This window comes from Talpa occidentalis, unplaced genomic scaffold (genome assembly GCF_014898055.3).
Source record: "Talpa occidentalis isolate TD23 unplaced genomic scaffold, MPIMG_talOcc4v2.1 talOcc4.9, whole genome shotgun sequence".
In the NCBI taxonomy this organism is placed as follows: domain Eukaryota; kingdom Metazoa; phylum Chordata; class Mammalia; order Eulipotyphla; family Talpidae; genus Talpa; species Talpa occidentalis.
Genome location: NW_023605305.1, coordinates 42576664 through 42597434, shown reverse-complemented (window position 1 = coordinate 42597434; position 20771 = coordinate 42576664). Strand labels below are relative to the sequence as shown.

General features: G+C 39.3%; 2 protein-coding genes across 3 annotated transcripts in view; one reads left to right on the top strand and one right to left on the bottom strand.

Moving 5' to 3' along the window:
- The window catches only part of LOC119235842 (uricase), a 29263-nt gene extending 28707 nt beyond the window's left edge, over window positions 1-556 (bottom strand). The window contains exon 1 of the mRNA XM_037499417.2: window positions 278-556. Within this exon, the coding sequence (XP_037355314.1) occupies window positions 278-385 (108 nt within the window). The 5' untranslated portion in view covers window positions 386-556. The remainder of the gene's footprint in view (window positions 1-277) is intronic.
- A 1706-nt stretch (window positions 557-2262) lies between these two features.
- On the top strand, window positions 2263-17768 carry DNASE2B (deoxyribonuclease 2 beta). 2 transcript variants are annotated; one of them, XM_037498900.2, is made up of 6 exons: window positions 2263-2617; window positions 6556-6733; window positions 10038-10119; window positions 12420-12581; window positions 14208-14405; window positions 17049-17768. In XM_037498900.2, exons 1-6 carry the CDS (start codon window positions 2394-2396, stop codon window positions 17387-17389), a joined length of 1185 nt encoding a protein of 394 aa, XP_037354797.1. In that variant the 5' UTR covers window positions 2263-2393; the 3' UTR covers window positions 17390-17768. The 2 variants fall into 2 exon arrangements, with proteins under 2 accessions (XP_037354797.1, XP_037354798.1); XM_037498901.2 differs by lacking the exon at window positions 2263-2617 and adding an exon at window positions 4655-4672 and having other exon boundaries at window positions 17049-17765.
- Window positions 17769-20771: the final 3003 nt, after the last annotated feature.

Below are 20771 nucleotides of genomic sequence, written 5' to 3'. Positions count from 1 at the left end.
CTCAAAACTTATCATCATAAGAAAAAATACCTTTGTGACTATGTAGAGGGTATGGATGTTAACTAACTGATTGTGGTAATGATTTTGAAACACAACTATCAAATCATGTTGTATACCTCAAATTAATGTAATGTTATATGTCAATTATATCTCAATTTTTAAAATTATAGTATGCTAATTAAATAAGAGGGAAGCACTAAAGCAAAAAAGAATAAAGATTGAAACTTTTAAATGAATAAATGTAAACTTTCAATCATAAAATAAGAAAACCCATTACCAAGTGAAGAACTTCTCCTTGTTCACTATACTTGGCCAAGTTACAATGAAGGAATTTTCTACTATTTTTGGAGTTAATTATGTTGAGAAGGAGACATGATATTTTCATAATATTGTATTGAAGCTTCAGAAGTGGGTGAAAACACTTTGTCCAGTTTGCTTTGTCTTCATCTAATAAGTTCACTGTTTCTTTCCACAGTATTTTGTTGTTTTTAGAAAAATAGGGACACACTGGAATCTAGGCTGGACGGTAATGTTGAAATCCCTGGAGTCCCTCAAAATTCTGGTATAATGTTCAACACCTAGTGATTTCATAAGAGACTTTATTAACTCACAATCAGCACCACCAGCAGCAACAGTGGAGATAAGAACACTATTGAATGCAGCATCTGAAAGCAAACAGCCTAACAGTGTTTTTGCAAACCTTAAAATAAAATTGATTTAGTAAAATTAGATTTAGGGGCCATCCTAATACAGAAGATGTCTGATAGTCCAACCACAGAAAGGGATCAATTGTAGTTAAAATATTCTTAGCTAACATTTTGTGGATCATTTGCTATTTTACCAGGCACTGTGTAAGCATATAACGAGGAGAAAACAGGAATTATTTTATATCCTATTCAACAAAAGATCTTTAGCTTACATAACTGAAAGGCATCAGTGAATCCAAAGCCTGGTGTATGCAGCTATTTCCATTTACTACCAAAAGGTATTATAAAATAAATAAAAATATTTTATTTCATGTTAACTTAGGAAAGTGAACATGCCATGGAACCTTTAAAATATTGATGAAAAGGTTGCAGTTGAAATCCTTTTTCCAAATGCAGTGAAAACATATATAAAACAGTACGCTACCCACAGAATGTCAGAAAAAGTATTCCTTGATTTATCAATTTGATGGACTGTGAATCTACCATATACAACACAGTCTTGGCCTCAGGTCAATTAGTCCCAATATTTAGGGTGCACGAGCATCACCAAGAAAAGCTTGTAAAAGATGGAGATTCATGAACCCAACTGGAAGGTTTGCATGAGGCTAAGAATTCCGTCACTTTTATGGACACCACAGGAAAATGTTTCTTTGTTTCTTAAGAGAAACAAAGTTCCAAGCCCCACTTTTCCTATAAACCTTGAGAATCCTGAATAGTTCCAGCCCAGCCAAAGAAGTGATCCCATTTGCAAATTGCCCCCTATTTTGTCTAGATCCCAAAGAGACTCTGATCTGGATCCCTGATGAGAAAACAGATCAGTCATAATGTTTACCAGACATCAGATAAACTGCTATTAACTATGTCAGCATTCAAAAGCATCACACACATATAGACATTCTTTTCATATGCTTATTGACCCCTCCCCACCTTCCAAAAGAGAATGATCTCACCTTTTTATAATCATTATAGTAATAGGCCATTTTCTCTTAACGTCAATGTCAGATTCAGTTTTAAGAATGAGAAAGAATAGTTTGGGCTAAACAGATGATTGTAACATTTTTTATTTCACCGGAAGAGCATGTGATCAATATGTTTACCTGATTACATTACAGCCAATTGGACACCAAGGTCTCTTTAAAAAGTAAAGCACCACCACCTTGAGTGGCTAAAACCAGGAGGTGGAGAGGGTATGTAAACATCTTTCGTAAGATACAACTGAATTTGCTCTTTGACCTTTTTGAAGTACCCTTCAGGAACTATTTCCTTAGTATTGAGAGTATTACAAGTGATAGATTCTAATTATTACTAATGGATAGGGTTTTAATTATTACTAACAGACAAGGGTCATTTCTGTTTAATGTGTGACCCACAAGTATTTGTCATCCTCAGAGAGAGACAATCATGAGGGTGAAAAACTACAAAGTATATTTAATTGCACCTCTACTTATTAACACGAGTTCCTCTGTCTACTGAACTTCCTACTAAATGACATTCATGCCAAAGAGTGAAGTCTCTCTCTATATATATCCCTTTTTTCTGCCCAGAACTTTTAGATGACTCTGCAAACCAGAAAACAATTCAGCACAAAGGCAGCTGGAGTCACGTTGGCATGTTGTGACAGAATCACACAATTGCATGGGACTCATCGCATTCTGAAAATGCCCAGATAGTGAACAGAAGAGGTAAATGGAATCAGAAATCAGAGCTGACACGGCCCAAGAGAGACCTGAAACTCGGATTCCTTCACCTATGGGGAAGTTCTCTGCTGTGGCAGGGGAGAGAGGCCACCGACAAAAAGCGCCCTCACGGCTTCTGAGAAACACCCTTGCTTTGCTCTTCCTTGGCTTCTTTGGGGTCCTGGAGACCACAACAATATCGTGCAGAAATGAAGATGGTGAAGCTGTGGATTGGTAGGTAAATGAAATGGAAGTGTAGGTACATGCAAATAGAAAGTCACTGTGAAGTTCCTAAGAAGGATCCCCCACTGCCTCTCCCCTTTAGTTTTTTAAAGATTTATTTATGCATACAAGAGCTGGGGTACAGGCCCAGAGGTGCAGAGGGTGGGGTGTGTGTGTGTGAGAGGACAGAGACAGAGTGGGAAACAAAACAGGCAGATTGACTGTAATACAAAGCTGAGGGGAGCAGTGGGTAAGACAGGAGAGTTCTGCTGTGCCATGTGGGTTTCTCCCTGACTGGCCGGGGATCGAACTTGTGCTGCAGAGGCTGTGGATTGCTTCTTAGTGTGGTGCTTAACCCCTTGCGCCCCCAGGGGGACACTTCCTATCCCCTTTAAAGAGAAAGAAGTTAGTGCATGAATGGACCGAATATCCAGATGGGGGTAAACTTCTGAGGGAGGTGGTTTCCCTCTGAGAAGGAGCTGAGCATTATCCCCCCATCCCTGGGCCTGATGCACTGCTTTTTGGTGAGGGTGTAGGGGAGGGTCAGGGCCACAACGTGGGGTAGAGCTGGCAACTTCTCTCACTTGGCAGTTTCCTTTCATTGTGTTGAGGCTTTTCTAACGAACGCTTCCGATATTCCTATGGATATTGACAAGGGGCAGAAGGAAGATTTCTTTTCATTTGACACTGGAGCTTGCACTTTCTTAAGAAAACAAGAAAACGTTTGATGGTACACACCGCTGTTTCATTAATCCATATATTAGGCAACACACAGGCAGCTGTTGGAGTGTGTGGTAGGTAACCGACATCTAAGCAGTGTCAGTCTAAATACCGGGCTGCGTAATAGTCTTGGATGCTCCTAAAGCTTTGATCACTTTCTCACGCTTTAATTAGGGTGTTTGGGTTTGCCATTAGAGTTGACATAAGCTCAGTGTAAACATCAGTCTGGCGGCCACAGATGCTCTCAATCAGTCATTTAGCAAACAGCTACTGACCACAGGCCCTGTGCAGAGTTTTGAAAATACAATATGAACAAATGATAATTCTTGCCACGAAGCTCACAGGTAGGTATTAAAAGCATAGAGGGGGTATTGGAGAGCATAGAACCCAAACGGTTTCTCTGAGGAAGTAGTTTTGAATTAAGTTTTAAGAACAATTATAAGCATTAGATAAAGAAGGAAGATGAAAGGGCCTCTCAGGCCAGTGAAGGAGCAATGAGGAGGTCCAGGGGCAGAAAGCCATGGGGGGAGTTTGGAAGCAGTTCAGTATTGCTGGTGTTTCAGGAAAATGTGAGGAAATAGCAGGTTGGTGAGCAGAGACGTAGAGACATAGGGCACAAAAGCCTTAGTGCGCTGAGTGGCAGCCCTGTGGCGGGATGAGCCTAGAGTCCTGAGACTAAGAGGCTTGCAGCATCACGGATAAGGAGAGGTGTGGGCCTGAGTTAAAGCAGCGGTAGTAGAAGCAGAAAGGAAGGAACCCTCCGAGCAGCCTTGACAATGCATGGGCTGAGGACCTAGGAGAGAGGAAGAAATCAGAGGTGTTTGGGTTGTTGGTTTTGTGACTGTGTAGGTGTGTACCCTATATAGCAGGGAACAAGTAGATTTGGAGCAAAATATTATCAACTTGGTTTCAAAAATAGGAAGGTGAAGGTCTCTGGAACATCTTTGCATTTGGGGTTCCCTCACCTTAGCTCAGCAGTCTGGGCTAGAAGTAGATATTCAGCACATAATTGGAGATGATCATACAGGAAAAATGTTTAAAAACTCTACTTTCTGCCACAGCATACTGAGAGTTCACATACCCTTGGAAGGCTGCCAGATTGCAGTTGATACACATTTTTTTTTTTTTTTTGCACAACCAAATGGACATCTGACTTAGCAATGTCAATCAGAAGGAATGCTGAGTTGAGCAGATAGGAAGACACAGTCTCAAGCTGCTGCAGCTGAGTAACAGTGAGAGTCAAAGGGCAGAGACCATCATCAGCACCGAAGAATAATTTCCCATTTCCTGCCACATGTGAGAAACTTGCCCTCCTAGAAAGCTTGGAGGGAGCAGCAAAGAGTGCAGGTATGTAGAAGTATCAGACAGAAAAGAACCAGGTGAAGAGTGTGCTTTTACGGGGACGCCACCGTGTATTAATAGTAAATGTGTGTTATTTGGTTCACTGTGAGAGTTCAAGTGTCAATGGTGGGTATTTGGAGAGGCCCACATTACTGGAGAGTATTTGGCTGGACCAGTTTTGCCTTCTAGGGTTTTGATAATGTTTGGAGACATGTGGATGATCATGACTTGGGAACACAGCAGATCCTTGAATAACATCATTCTGTTATAATGTTGATGAGGAAAAATAAATCATTTCCAGCCAGAGCCTCGGTCTGTGTAGAGTCCGCCTGTTCTTCTATGTCTGGGTGGGATTTTTCCTGGGACTCTGGTTTCCTCCCAGATCCCAAAGATGTGCACGTTAGGCTCATTGGCATGTGAGAAGTGACCCAGGCTGGGTGCGTGTGGGTGGGATCGCACCCAGCAGTAGAAGGGTATCCTGTCCATGGTGGGGTCTGCATGTGCCCTGAGCTGTCCAGACAGGCTCTAATCAACCTGAGACCCCGATCTGGAACTGGAGAATAAACGAATGAATGAATGAATACAAATTGTTTAATCATATTAGTGCTATTTAATTAAAAGTGTTTTGGGTCTTTATTACAAAGTTTGGTCATATTTTTGTGGCCAACACTATGCCATAAAAGCTTTTTATTTTATTTATTTTATTTTATTTTATTTTACATTTTGTTCATTTTTGTATAATGTTTGATTTTTCCCCTCAGGTATAATCCCCATAAAATTCCCACCCCAAATCACCTGTGAACATTCACCATAGTCTCTTGTGCTCTTCCCTCCTTTTTTTTGACCCCTCTTCCTGCCCCTCCCTTGTGATATGTCTCAGTTCTATATTTGCCTGCAAGTTTTTTTTTTTCCTGGCCCCTGGTTCAGTTTCCCTATATTACTCCTATAAGTGAAACCATCCAATATTTTTCTTTTTCCCTCTGACTTATTTCACCGAGCATAATCCCTACCAGCTCCATCTATGTTGCTGCGAATGTATGGCATAAAAGTTTAAATCTTGTTTATATCAATTAGCCTATGGTAAAATTAGTTTTGTTATATATCATTTTTAAAAGACACAGTTTTCAAGAACCTTATTAATGATGACATTAAGAACTTACTATGCTGCTGGTATCTAATAAGTAGAGGCCAGGGATCCTGCTATGCACAGAATAGTCTCCCACAACAAATAATGACGCGCTCCAAAATGTGAATAGAGCACATTGAGAACCCCTGGGTTGCACAGATGATACAAAAACACCCAAATGCTACATGGGCCCAACTGCCTGTCTTCTCAGTGAGATGCCCAAAAGAAATAAACAAACAGGAGTCTGCGGTGAAAGAAAGCAAAGTGCCTATTTAATTAGCAGCTCTTGGCTTTAATCATCAACGTAGAACATTTTGATAAACTGAGCTGGAGATTGTGGCTTAGGACAGAGGCTCAAGGGAGCCTCCACTTACCCAGGAGCCCAAATCCAGATCTCAGACCTAGCCAGCCAGCTGCAAAGAAATGAGCTAAGTACACTTCCTGGGTCTTGGCCTTCTCCCCACTGCAGCCACATGGGCAGTGGGAACACAGAGAAACCACTTTCAGTGTACCTAGACTCCCTCTGCAGGCACCCCACCTCAGCCAGAGAATGTCTTGGCACATGTCCAGCGAGATTTACATTTCCTTCTCTGGGAGGAGCAAAGGTAAGAGTGGGAAGATAGTCAGAGAGTTTCAGCTAATCCCCTTCCTTAGATTTAGAGGCCTTCTGTGAAATGTAAGTGAATAGTAAAAGTGCTTAACACAGTGGCTGCCTCTAGGGAAGCAGTAAATTTTAGTAATTCATAATGATTTCCTTTTTTAGGTTTGCCTTTTATAAGTTACCTAAAGGGCAAGACAAGAAAAGTAAAGAAACTGGGTTAGAGTACCTTTATCTAGATTCTACAACCAGAAGTTGGAGGAAGAGTAAGCAACTAATCAATACTTCCAGCAGTGTTTTGGGAAGGACATTACAACAGCTGCATGAAGCACATGCCTCCAAGGTATGTTATATTTAATCATTCATTTAATCACATAATATGCAAGAAACTGAATCAAAAACTTGCAAAAGGATTTTACATGTTCACTCACCCAACCTCCAGTTCTAGCAACTTGAAATAAACTAGCTCCGTATTAACCCATAACAACAGTCTGAATAAATGTGAGCAAAACCATAAGGAAAATGTCATCCGATTCTGGAACAATGTCTAATTGTTGGTACTTGTGGCAGAGTGTCCAATGGTATCTCTGAGCAAGTACGAAGTAATTATATCTTGAAGTCTTCCAGCTGCCAAATTCTGCCGTCATTTTGTACTTGCTTTCATATACCTCTAATGGAAATGGGGAGAAGACCCCTCTCCTGTTACAGGCAATATAGGTCTAGAATTGTTATGCCAGGAGCTGTCTTATTTGTGCCATGGTGATGATGAGTAGTGGTGACCCAAGTAAAAGAATCCCAGCCAGTCTTCCTCTCAATAAATCACTTTCAGAATGGTAGGCTGAGCTAAGGGTTATAGTTCAAGGTCCTAGACTGAGAGTAACCTGCTACGTGGACTTCATCAGGCAGTGAGCTAACCAGTCAAAGAGCCACAGGTAAACATGCCTGCTGGTGCAATGTGGGCTATCTTCCAGTGTTCCAAACACTACCTGCTGTTCAGTGACTACTGCTTTCCAACCAAAGAAGACAAGTGAAATTTAACAATAATTAACATCCTCGTGTATGCATTTCCTAACAATAAACTTACAGAACAGTAAATATATAAAAAGGACTCAGCACTTGCATTGTACTGGACCTTTATATATGTCAACTAATCTCATGCCCACAACAATTCTTTATTAAGCTCTAGCTCCGCTGCACATGTTTATCTGAGTATTTACTCAAAATGTGTAGGAAGTTGTCACTGTGCGTGGTAATAGTCACTTTATTCACGAGCCATTAAAGCCAAACTTCAGAGCTAATGTACAAAGTCAAAAGTTATTTGTATGCTGTCTGAGTACATGTGATGGGCCAAGCACTGTTCCAGGTGCTTTTAAAAATTACTTAATCTCAGTAACCACCCTGTTTTGGATAAATAGATTTATTGTGTAAAATCGAAAGTGCCTGCAGCTGCTTCTGCTTTCCAAAGTTGGGGATGGGAGACTAGGAGCAAAAAGCCAGCAGTGGGAAAATAAACACTGACATCTTTCCCTTCCGGACCACAGAGAAAGTGGGGGAGGGAAAAGGAAAGAGCAGTATTGTAAAATCTCTGTCCTTTACCTCAGCTGGAGCAGATGGTTTAGTTTGGCAGTATATAATAATGATCTTTATGACTGCAAAATCAGCCCCGGAGCCTAGGAAAGAGGGAGAGGTAAACTGCTCTGCAAAATAAAAGGGGATAGTTGGGAGCTAGGAATAAAAATGTGTAAGAAAGTTGATTGGGGGCAGGGCAGTGTGGTGATTTAAAATCAGTCAATGTTTCAGACCTTCCATAAAATCAGCTCACACACAATGACTTGAGTGATGGATTCTGGGAAGAAAATAACAGCAAAGGGGCTGGTTTCCATGTCTGATTGGCATGGAACCAGAAAAAGAAGAGCAACAATAGTGGGTGATATCCAGGTGAGATTGAGTGTTCTTTGGAAGCTGGAACTAGGTGCCAGGAGTGACCGTGAGAACATAATTCCCCCATCTCCTGACCTGGAGTTGAACTTCTAACGCAGAATAAAATGCAAGATCAGAACAAGTGGTTTTAAATCTCAATTGTCAAGGTGACCTAGGTCAATTTATCTGGGTTACATTTGGAGTAATTTCCCTTCTTTGCCTTTGCAAACAAGAACCTTCCTTCTACCTTCATACTAGCACTTCTATTATATTGCAGTTATTTGTCCTTGTCTGTCTATTTTTGCTGCTAGACTCCAGGTAAAGACTTCTCTAGTTCAGTATGCAGTAATCAAACTATACCAAACACATGTGTTAAGGGAATTGAGCTGTCAAGGAGCACGCACATAGGTTTACCTATTTTTAAGTCCGTGATCTTTCCCTTTTATCAGAGAGCCTCACTTCATTGAGGTTGCAGCCTATTTAATTCTAGCTAGCTGGTATAACCCTGGTTAGTCATCAATTATAGGAATAAAGCTCCTTACTGAATTTTCCCAGAGTTCTTCCACTATGCACCCCAAAAGCACACAATGGCATCGTTACCACCCTCAAGGTAGGCTCATAGAAAAACTTTCTGAGTTCTCCAGAGGAGGATATGAATGCCAATGGTAGCTGTGGTCCATTATGGAAAATGAGAATAAGAAAACAGCTTATTTTCTTGCATATTGCTAGGCATAGTAGTAAAAGATCCTTACAGACTATGTTGTACATCTTTTTAAAGTTTTTTTATATTAGCTCAAATAACTAAGGTACTGTAAGAGAACTCAGTTATTGACTTCTTTTTCTGAGAAAAAGGGACCCTTTAAAAATAGATGGGTGGAACTTTCCTGCTTTTAATTATGTCGCTGAGATCTAAGTATCGACACTACTGGATTCAATAAAAGTCACTGTATCATGACTCGAAGGAAATGAAACTACACAGAGCAAATATAAGCAAGTTTCCAAAACATGACACAGAGATACTGTAAGAACTTCATTTTCACTCAGAGATTTGAACTACTGTTTGGAGAATTTACTCCTATTTTGCCTCAGCAGAAGAAATCCAAATCACACCTTTGGTTTCACCACTTTTCCTAGGCAGTAAAATATCAAGTTAGAAAGGTGAAGTGACACGGAGAAATAGATTGAAGAAAAATCCTCCCCTATCAGGGAGCTAGGGGGAGCAGAAAATGAGGGATCCTGATTAAACACAGCTCTCTGACCACATTGTGAAGCACATGTATGCAGAGAAGTCAGTTTGACAGCGGGGTCTGCACTGTGCTTATACTATCAATGGTGGGGGGCGGGGGGAAGTACAGTCGTATCTGGCTGTTCCTTCATTTCCTGAGCAAATATTTAAGTACTCCTTTATTATACACTGGTTGCTAAGCCAGAAACATGGCTATGAAACAACCAAGAGAGATAGTTTATCCCCCTCACACACACATCACAATGCACAGGGCTCCTGTCACACAAGACAAAACCATGCATGATTGAGATTGGACCTCCTGTCCTAGGTCTTGCGTGCCACAGAATTCATATTGATGGGAAAGCTGCCTATTAGGGGAATGGATGGCTTCTCATGTGTGTTAATGAAAGCTCTGTATTGCGGACTGGGTAGCTGGTAGAGATGTTGTGAGCATTTGTGAGCAGATGATTTATGCCCTTATAACCCTAATATGTTCCTGCAGAATAACAATACTGCCTATCTAATATACAATGATGGAGTCCCTAAATCTGTGAATTACAGTACAAAATATGGACACACCAAAGGTATGTCAAAGGCTCTTCGTTTCTCTTTCCTATGGAAATTAGCATTTTCTAAAACATGCTATCCTAAATGTTCTTACAGTTCATGCTAAAAAGATAGCTTTTCTCTTTATTTTTAGTTATCAAAATGCATGATTTCTATTACCTCAGATTATAATTATACAATTTGACCTGGCAATCTCCTTTTCACAAATCCCACTTTATTTCTTAACATTGGTTAGTACGTGCTTTATAGTAAAATCCATGTACTGACTACTGGAATATCAGCCAGTGTGTAGTTGTGTGTATCTGTGTGTGTGTGAAAACACACATATTTTAGTCACAATTATTGAGGTATAGTTTATATAAAAATCCACTCTTTATATATATAAATGTATATAAATATTTTTAAATATATTTACATATATAGTTCCATCTGAAATAAATGTTTTTGAAAAGGTATTTTAAAATATTTGCATGGTATAAAATTTTAGTTACATATTTTGTTATATAATGCTATTATATATTATAGTGATTTTTGTTCTGTAACTTTAAGTTTTCTGTTTGTAAACTATGAATGTGTATGTGTTATAGGAAAATTTAAAATGCCAGAAAGCAAAAAAATTTGCAATCCATATTAGATGGGCACATTTAATCCTTTCTACTTTCCTATACTATATATTGTAAAACATTTTTTTAAGACTACTATGACTGGCCATGGCAACAACTTTCTTCAGAAATTTCTAAACTAAAATACTTTCAAGGCCAGGCAAGTGATGCCAGCATGCAAAATGGGCTGAATTAGCAGCTACCTGGAGAGGTGGAGAACACATGCCTAACTGGAGGGGCAGTTACTACTCAGCTTGCCTCATACAGATGCGATTTTTCAGATGTTGAAAAAGAGCATTTGTGGGAAATCTTGCCAGTTTTTGAAAGTTGGCAGTGAGTTCAAAGCTTTAAAAATGCAAGCCTTGTAATATGTTTCTGCAGGTTAGATTTGACCTGGGATTGCCAGTTTGCAACCTCTGATTAAGAAAATTATTTGTAATGACTGTCAAATGTCATGAGCATTGAAAGCTTTTGATGTAGCTCCGTTGCCTGCTTGGTGGTCCTATTTACATGGAATCTGACAAATTTTATAACAGCACATTCTCCAGCTCCTCCACCACCACTCTCTCTCTACCCTGTTAGTTGCTACAAAGGTTTAGGGGAAATAAAGACTGGAAAGAGTGGAACTTGATGTCTAGTGGGGAAGTTCTCTTTGCCAGTCGGTGCCCTTGACATCCTAAGGCATTCACACCAGGAAGCTGAGATTTCAAACAAATAGCACATTCATCTGAGCAGACGAGAGCCCTGAAGGTCATTCATCTCTGTTAGGCAATAGAACTTTGAACATTTTCCCTCCCCCTACAGACATTAATTCTATATCCATTGAGAGAACAATCATGTGCTTACTTAAGGTGTGTTCTTTGAAAGAGAAGTAGCTGGCAGGCATTTGGTTTCTCCTGATCAGTAAGGCAAATATGGATGAGTTTTATGTTTGCAGAGTCAAAAGCAAACTGGAAAGTCTAGTTAACATACCAAAACTCTCCTGATATATTTATAAACATAGGAATAGTCATAAATGTGTATTAGGGTTCTTTTTGCCATGTCAAAGATGATGAAAATCTTTCTGTTTTCTTCCTTTCTGGCTTTCATGTTATTTTATTCTAGAGATTTTTACTGAACACAATCAACCAGGGGGGTTTAGAATGGCTTCCCTTTTTTTCTCTTTGCCTCTTTTTGAGGAACTTGTGGAATTGGGTGACTTTCCTACAAATAAATGAGCGTCTTTTTTTGCAAATCTTTACTGCAAATATGTGTCTTCATTTGATATTTTCTCTTTCAACTCTGTTTTTCAGCCAGCTTTTGAAAATAGCTTAGCTGCTTAGCACTGAAGACATTATTTGAAGCTTGCCTGGTAACTATGTAGTTTAACAAGGTCAAATTCCAATTTAGCAAATTTGCATCTGCCACACAAATTTTCCATGTAGTTTCAACAAGAAATTCCTTTTAACTCTTCACAGGGTAGCTGCCCTGGCTCCCATTCTGAGGTGGCTTGTTATCAGTAATGGGGCACTGTGATGCGTACCCAACTTGGTTTTGAAATCTTTGAAGAATGAGCATGACCCTTGTGATTACCAGCCTAATAAAACATTAGCCTGAAGTATAAATGGGTTGAATGTTGCAGCTTTGTATTTTTATTTAAAAAAAATACAAGAAGTTTTGTATTTAAAAAAAGCTTTGTTTTTCTAATTTATCTATGTTAACTGTATCTTTGGTAGGTTTTCTGCTGTGGAACAGAGTACAGGGGTTCTGGCTGATTCATTCTATTCCCGGGTTTCCTCCAATTCCTGAAGAAGGCTATGATTATCCACCCACAGGGAGACGAAATGGACAAACTGGCATCTGCGTAACTTTCAAGTACAATCAGTATGAAAAAATAGGTAACACTAAAATGTATGAGAGAGAAAGAGACATAGAGAGCCATGTTGAAAAAGGAATTTGGAAATACATCAATAAATTCTTTATTTCATTTGTTTTTCTGTTCCTAGATCCTCTGATACCTAGATAAATAATACTGACTGTGCCATAGTGAGACCTTGGGCCACTTAGTAAACCCTGATTTACTGATCCTTCACTGAAATCTTGAATTTAATTAGGGACAGGAGTTTTGAATGTCTACAGGGAAAAGGCCGGTAACAAATAAGTGACACAGCTAGACAGACATGTCTTGGGCAGTGGAAAGAGTGACAAGTAGGGTGCTGGCTCTACCATTGCTTCCCTCAAAGTCCTCAACTCCATTATGCTGTGGCTCTGCAGGAATGCAGATTACAGATCTCCATATTGTTTAAGAAAAAACAGAAACCTAGTAGGGTTGTATGTGTGTGAGAGAGATACAGAGTCAGATGGAGACAGAGAGATCCTGATTTTTAAATATGGTCTTAATCCTATTTATAAAAAAAATTGTGCAGACCACATGTTGCCTGCAGGCCGCAACCTGACACCTCTGAGCCAAGTGATCTTCCTTTAAAATCTTCAACTCAAGGACCTCCCTGGTGGCTCAGGGATTAGGCTCAGCGCTGTCACCTGTCACCGCCACAGCCTGACTTCTATCCGGCCAAGGAGCTGACCCACATGGAGCAGCAGACCTCTCCTGCCTTGCCCGCTGTTCCCCTCAGCGGTGTATTTCAGTAGATCTGCCTGTTCTGCTCCCCACTCTGTCTCTGGTGAATCCTCTCACCCCTCACACCTTTGGCCTACATCCTAGTTTTTGGATGTATAAATAAAAATAAATCTTTAAAAAAAAATAAAATCTTCAGCTCAAATGGCCAAAAATCCCCTCGGGTTTGGAAGGTACAGTAGGGAGGAGAGGTAGCAACACTATTTTACCATCACTTTGTACTGAGGAGACTGCTAAATAGAAGTGAAGAATCACTTGCCTCTAGATATAGGATGCTTAGAAAATGTTTTCATCAAACTTTCATCTTATGTCAAGAATTACCAAACCTCCTGCCCAAGAATAAGCTCTAGTCTATAGTCGAAGTAGCTGAGTTCACGTGGTGATTACAAGGATGAATAGCATAGAGATTTGATGGACAAACTGATGAGCTGATCATTTTTTGGAGCTGGATGATTGACACAGATAGTTTTCTACTTTTGTATGTGTGTGTATGGGAGAAAAAAACATATGACCTCATTCCAAAGTGAGTTGGAATGTCAAGTTTTATAACCTTGGACATGTGATGTAAATTCTCCACTAATTCATCTGTAAGGTAAAGAAATTGATAAAAGAAGAACTTACAGAATTATATAGTTGCTATGCAATTAAATTATAACTTACTATAAATTAAACTATATTGTGAGCATAAACTTGCAGAAAAATGCCTGGGAAGCAGAAAGTGCTCAATAGGTGTCAGCTGTTTTAAACAAAGTTATTTGTCGACTATGGACTTAAAAAAAAAAAAATACTGGCTTTTATTTTGTTTGTTTTGATTAATTACAAGATCTATATCATTTATAAGTATGTCCATTTTTGTCTTAACGCCCAACTTTTTATTCTCTTGATTCAGATTCACAGCTCTTAGTCTGCAACCCAAGTATTTATAGCTGTTCCATCCCAGCCACCTTCCACCAGGAGCTCGTCCACATGCCCCAGCTGTGTGCCAGGTCTCACCCACCAACCTTCCCTGGCCGGAGCCTTGTGACACTTTGGTCAGCCAGGGGACAAAAATTTCTCCATTTTGCAAAGCCTACCTCTTATCGTGACGGTATGCAAAACCATCCCCAAACAATAAGCTATATAACTCTGCTGTTTGAATCACTTTGGATTGCTTAGGGAAAATATTCTTATTATTCAAGGCAAGAATAAAAATGGGGGGAAGAAAGGAGGAGGAAAAGGAGAAGGAAAGACAAGGATGAAGCTAAACATCTGACTACTCCACATGAAGAACAGAGGTGCTAATCCAACAAGGACCTCTCACAACCATCCATCCAGGGCCTAGTAAAATCAGTCTTCAGCTTCTGTTGGGCTTTGGGCCACAGATGTCTCCCTTTCTTCCATTCCATTAGTTACTTTAAGCCTTCCTTACTCTCATGTCCTTTACATCACCCTGCCTCCTCAGAGCCAACTGCACTTTTTTCCTTCATAGATAGAACAGTGATTCCCCAAGGAAAAGCCACTTCAATAGTGCACCACATTCTGGCAACAATCTCACTGTTTCCATTCCTTTTTGCTAGTTTCCTCCGTTCCCAACAGAAGCTGAAGAATGACTTGCCTCTAGATATAGGTTGTGCCCTGAAGCTTATCTCACCCCTCAGGATACTTGGAGTCATCTGCTTTATGGATCTGTTCTCCCTCTTCTACTTACCTTCATTTCCCTCTCCACAAGCTTTGTCTCCTTACTACACATGCCTAAGAGCCCTCCCTCAATCTCAAATCATCTATATCTTTGTTTTTACCTTCTTCTAAATTTCTTTTAAAATAATCTTCATGGCGTAGCATGCTGCTCCCCTCAGCAGTGTATTTCAATCACTCTGCCTGTTCTGTTTCCCACTCTGTCTCTGGCGAATCCTCTCACCCCCCCCCTCCAACACCTCTGGTCTGTACCCCAGTTCTTGCATGCATAAATAAATAAATCTTTAAAAAAAAAATCTTCAGGAATTCCACTTGCTCAGTGCTCCTCACTGTAGTCTTACCGGTCTGCAGACACTGTCAACTCTCCCCAGTTACTAATGACTGTCTTAGTTGACCTCAACGACTTCCTTCCTTACTTGTTTCCTTCCATCCTTTATAGACTGAAAAAAATGTACTGATTGCCTACTAACTTTCCATGTCCTGTGTTAGGGCATGTTAGGGATCCCAAAATTAACAGGACAGAAATATTATCTGCAGAATTTGGCACTGTTGAAACACTTTCCATCCTAAAACATTCTCTGTTACTATTTTGTGGGAATGTAGAGAGCTTGGTCTTCCTCCTACCTCTTTTAAGTCTCTTCTGCCAGATCCTCCTCCTCTGCCTACTCCCTGGGTAATTGAATTGCAGTGCTGTCCTCTATTTCTAGTTGGAGGTTGTACAGCCACACCAAATTCAACATGCCAAACATTGGGCCTCCCCTGGTGGCGCAGGCGGTTGAGCGCAGTGCTGTGAAGCTGTCCGCAGCCTCTGCAGCACCAGTTTGATCCCAACCGGCCAGGGAGGGTCCTACATGGGGCAGCAGACCTCTCCTGTCTCACCCACTGGTCCCCTCAGCAGTGTATTTCGTCAGTCTATCAGTCTGCTGTTCTGTTCCCCGCTGTCTCTGGTGAATCCTCTCGCCCTCCTGTGCATCTGGCCTGTACTCTGTTCTTGTATAAAATAAAAAAATAAATCTTTAAAAAAAAACCAGAAAAACAAACATGCCAAACACATCTCATCATAATCCCCCACAAATGTACTCTTTTTTCTGATATTTTGCATAGTCTCCAGAGACTTTACATCCCTCCTTTTTCTCACCTCGCTATTAAATCAACACATTCAATCAGCCCTAGGTCCTTAATAACTCTCACATTTGTCTTATTTTCTCTAAACTTTCGCCATCACCAGTTTTTACCTGCGTTTATCATTAGTTTTTGTAAAAACCTGTTTTCCCTCTCTCTTAACTACAACACCCTTTTAAATCCATCCTTCACAGTGCTTCTTAATTGATATGTATGATTACAAACCAATTTCTATTAATTTCCCACTAAAACTCCTTAAAGAATTCCCCACTGAGGGCTTCCTTGGTGGCACAGGGGGTTAAGCACAGCACTGTGAAGATGTCCAAAAGACTCTGCAGCACAAGTTCGATCCCCGGCCAGCCAGGGAGATACCCATATGGCACAGCAGACCTCTCCTGTCTCGCCCACTGCTCTCCTCAGCAGTGTATTTCAGTCAGTCTGCATGTTCTGCTCCCCACTCTGTCTCTGGTGAATCCTCTAACCTCTCCCCACACACGCACCGCTGAGCTGTACCCCAGTTCTTGTATACACAAATAAATAAAATCTTTAAAAAAAAAGAAATCCCCTTTGATTTTAGGAAAATCCAAACATTTAGCATGGTCTACAAAGATCCCCAAGAGGTAGCCCCTGATGACATCTGTAAACTTAATTCTCTCCAAAGTTCTTTTCAGGTCTTTTGCTCTTATTGCCTGTGTGGAACAGAAGATATTTCAGACACTAATATCATCATAGTAATGATGATAATAACTTTTATTTGCATATCACCTTAGTGTTTACAAAATGTTCTCCCATTCACTATCTCAATTATGTTCTTATTAATGTGTGCATGACATCCACATATCAGCAGTTAATGATTTCCATTCCAGAGGATATTTTCAGAGACTTATCTAAGTATAAATACTAAACTTACTATATTTCTTCTTATAAACTCTAGACATCTTTGCAGCCTGGATGGCTCAGTGGTTGAAGACACACTTGTTAACAGAAACCTGGCAGCGGAAGAGACAAGAGCTTCCTTCAAACTGCTCCCTTCCTTACCATGTCTACAATGTCAAAGCAATTAAGGTATCAGGACAATCTTATTTCAGGTCTTCTCAGGATCATGCCAAATGGTGTGTTTCCAAAAAGGGCGCCAAAAATCGCTGGACATGTATTGGAGACCTAAATCGGAGTCCATACCAAGGCTTCAGAAGTGGAGGGTTCATCTGTACCCAGAATCAGCATATTTACCAAGCATTTCAAGGGTTAGTTTTGTATTATGAGAACTGTGACTAAAGTCATTGAAAGGACATACATACTGTCCTTTTGAACACCGATAATGGTCTTCTTCCATTAGATCTGTTCTCTATATATTAAAAAAATGTGACTGCCTATAGTCCACATATCAGATAAAGCACTTTTCTCCCATGTTTACAATTTCATCTTTCAACTTTTGCAATTTGTCTACTTTGCATTTATAGGTCATGTACACTGACTATTACATATAACTAAAATGAGAATCGAAGGAATAAAAGGACAAATATTTGTTCCAAATTAGTCAACTCTCAGTTATTCATAGATTGACTGACCATCTTGTAGATTCAATTTCATCTCCTTCATAAAGACTTTCCTTACTCTTCTCCCCACATAATATTTTTAAAGAAAAAACAGTTCTCTGTCCTTTTACTTCATACTAGTTTGTCATTTTCATCTTAAAGTTTTTTCCACTGGTTTTTTCTCCTGGTATTCATGCAGCTGCCACTTACAAATTGTATTGTCTTGGGCCATTCACTTGAACTCTCTGAGCCTTGGTTTTTTAACCTATGAAATGCAGGTACTGAAACAGAAACTGACACAGAATTAACAATGAAAATACTGGTGGAATTTGAATCTGAATTCCTCTACCCATGTGATAAAACAAAAGAAAGTTTACCAATAAGTAATATTTTAAAAAATATATATGAGTCATTTTAGGAGAAAGGAAAAAAAACTAGTCCATTAACTTGGAAGAAATAAAAAAGTACAATATAAAGAAAACAAATTGAATTGAATCATATTAATTCCAGTTTATTTCATTTTCTGGAGTTCTTATCACTAACACTAAGCACAACTATTATACAAATGAATGACAACAAATCTGTATTAAGTACTAATTGCTTAACAAAGTCTGAAGTATGATTCCCAATTTCAAAAAGTTTACAATTTAACAAAAGTAATCACAACAGACAGTAACTAGAAGTAGCTCCTATATTGAGTATTTACTTCACAGGAAACAGTCAACGCATTTTCCTTTTTTTTTTTAAGATTTATTTATTTATGCATACAAGAACTGGGGTGTAAGCCAGAGGTGTGGAGTGGGGGGTGGTGAGAGGATTCACCCAACAGAGTGGGGAGCAGAACAGGCACATCTACTGAAATACACTGCTGAAGGGAGCAGTGGGCGAGACAAGAGAGGTCTGCCATGTCATGTGGGTTGCTCCCTGGCCGGCCAGGGATCGAACTCATGCTGCTGTGGCTGGCGATAGCTTGATAGCGCTGTCTTTAACCCCTAAGCCACCAGGGAGGCCCCCACATTTCCTTTTTTAATCTTCACAGCAGTGTTTAATCTTCATAACAAAATGGGTTGTCTTTGTTATGAAGCAACTGTTACTGTCCTCATTTTATTGATAAGGAAACTGAAGCTAGCAGATTTCCCATAATTTTCCCAATAACACAGAGTTTTATATAACCTCTATGAGTATGCTCTTAACTTCTATTCCAAAGAATCTCCCACCTCATTATGGATGATGACACCTGCAAACTGTCAACCATCTTCATGAACTTCCATTTTTGTGCTTTTAAATTTGCTTAGTTCTTTCCTTACTGCTGCCTTAATTTCAGGTGTCAACCTGCCTTAGATACTCTCTTTTCTCTTTAATTGAAATAATATTTGTTTACAACTTTGGATGGATTCCAAGAATACATTTTCTTACTATCTTTGCCACCAAATATCCATTCACCACCCACCACCAACCAATCGGCATCTTCTACCAATCCCCTCCCTGCTTCGTCCTCTCTGGTAACCACCATTCTTTTGTCAGAGTCAAAAGAGATTTTGTTTTCTTCGCATCCCACAAATTAATGAAATAATACAGTATCTAGCCTTCTCCTTCTGACTTATTTCACTTCACATAATTCCCTCACTGTTGACACAGTGGACAAGGGCTGTTTTTGCTCCACATCCCTGTCAACATTTATTATTTCTTGACTTGTGGATAAAAGCCATTCAAACCAGCATGAAGTAAAATCTCATTATGACTTTGATTTTCATTTCTCTAATGATCAGTGATGAAGAACATCATTCCATATGACTGTTGGCCATCTGTATATCTTCTTTGGTGAAATGCCTTTTTAAATCTTCTTCCCATTTTTTAATTGAATTGTATATTTTCTTGTTGTTGAGTTGTGCAAGTTGTTTATATATTTTGGATATTAACCCTTTGTCTGATTCATGGTTTGCAAACATCTCCCCTTGGGTAGGCTTTTAGTCCAATGATTGTTTCTTTCTCTGTATGGAGCTTCTAAGTTTGATGTAGCTTCATTTGTTTATATTTTCTTTTGTTTCTCTTGCTGTTGCAGATGAATCCACAAAAACATCACTAAGGCCAATGTCAAAGAGCTTGTTACCTTTGTTCTCTTCTATGTATTTTATGATTTCAAGTCTTATACTCAAGTCATTGATTCATTTTGAGTTGATTTTAGTATATAGTGTAAGATAGTGGGTTAGTTTCATTATTTTACATGTACCTAGTACCCAGTACTGGTACCCTAGTACCCAGTACCAGCCATTAAAAGGACTTTACTTCCTTCATTGTATGCTCTTGGCACATTTGTCATAAATTAGTTGCCCATGTATACATATGGTTTAATTTCTGAGCCAATGAATCTATTCTATTTATCTGTGTGCCTGTTTTTATTCTCATTACATACTGTCTTGATTACTGTATCATGGCAGAAGATTCTTAAAGGAATGCAGTTCAAGATAAGATGTTAAAAAGTCATTAAAAGTGAAACTCTGACTATGTAATTTCTCCATGATGGAGAAAAGAGAAATGGTGTAGAGAAATGTGACTATACAACCTACTTTCTCACAAGGTCATATATAATTTAGGTGCAAATGAAAGATGGGAGGTTAAGAAGATTAATAAACAAAGAAGAATAGAAGAATGGCACTAGCCTGTATGCAAAGATATATGAACCTGCAATGACTACTTACTGCAAAGTTTGGCAAAAATGTTTAAAAAAAAAGATTTAAAAAATCCAGTTTATTGTTGGATTAAGATTACATTGGAAATAATAGTAATCTGTAAATGCCCAAAACAATCTTTGTTACTCTTATTTCTCTTTTCAGTAAAGATGAATGGTATTGAAACAAAGAAGGTAAAAAGAAATGGTTAGAGAGAACTAAATCAAAACTTCTGCAAAGCAATTTTAGAAGAGAACACAACTACCTACAATGAGTTGATATTTCCATGTCCAATCAATGACAGTGAAATGTACTGAAATATCAGAAATCTTAAAGAAAGCAGGAGAGATAGATAAACACAACTTTACTATTCAAAACTGAATAGAATGTGTTATCTACTTTACAGGACTCTAGGTCCCATCCAGAAGTTTCATTGAGATGCGTGGTCCAAAC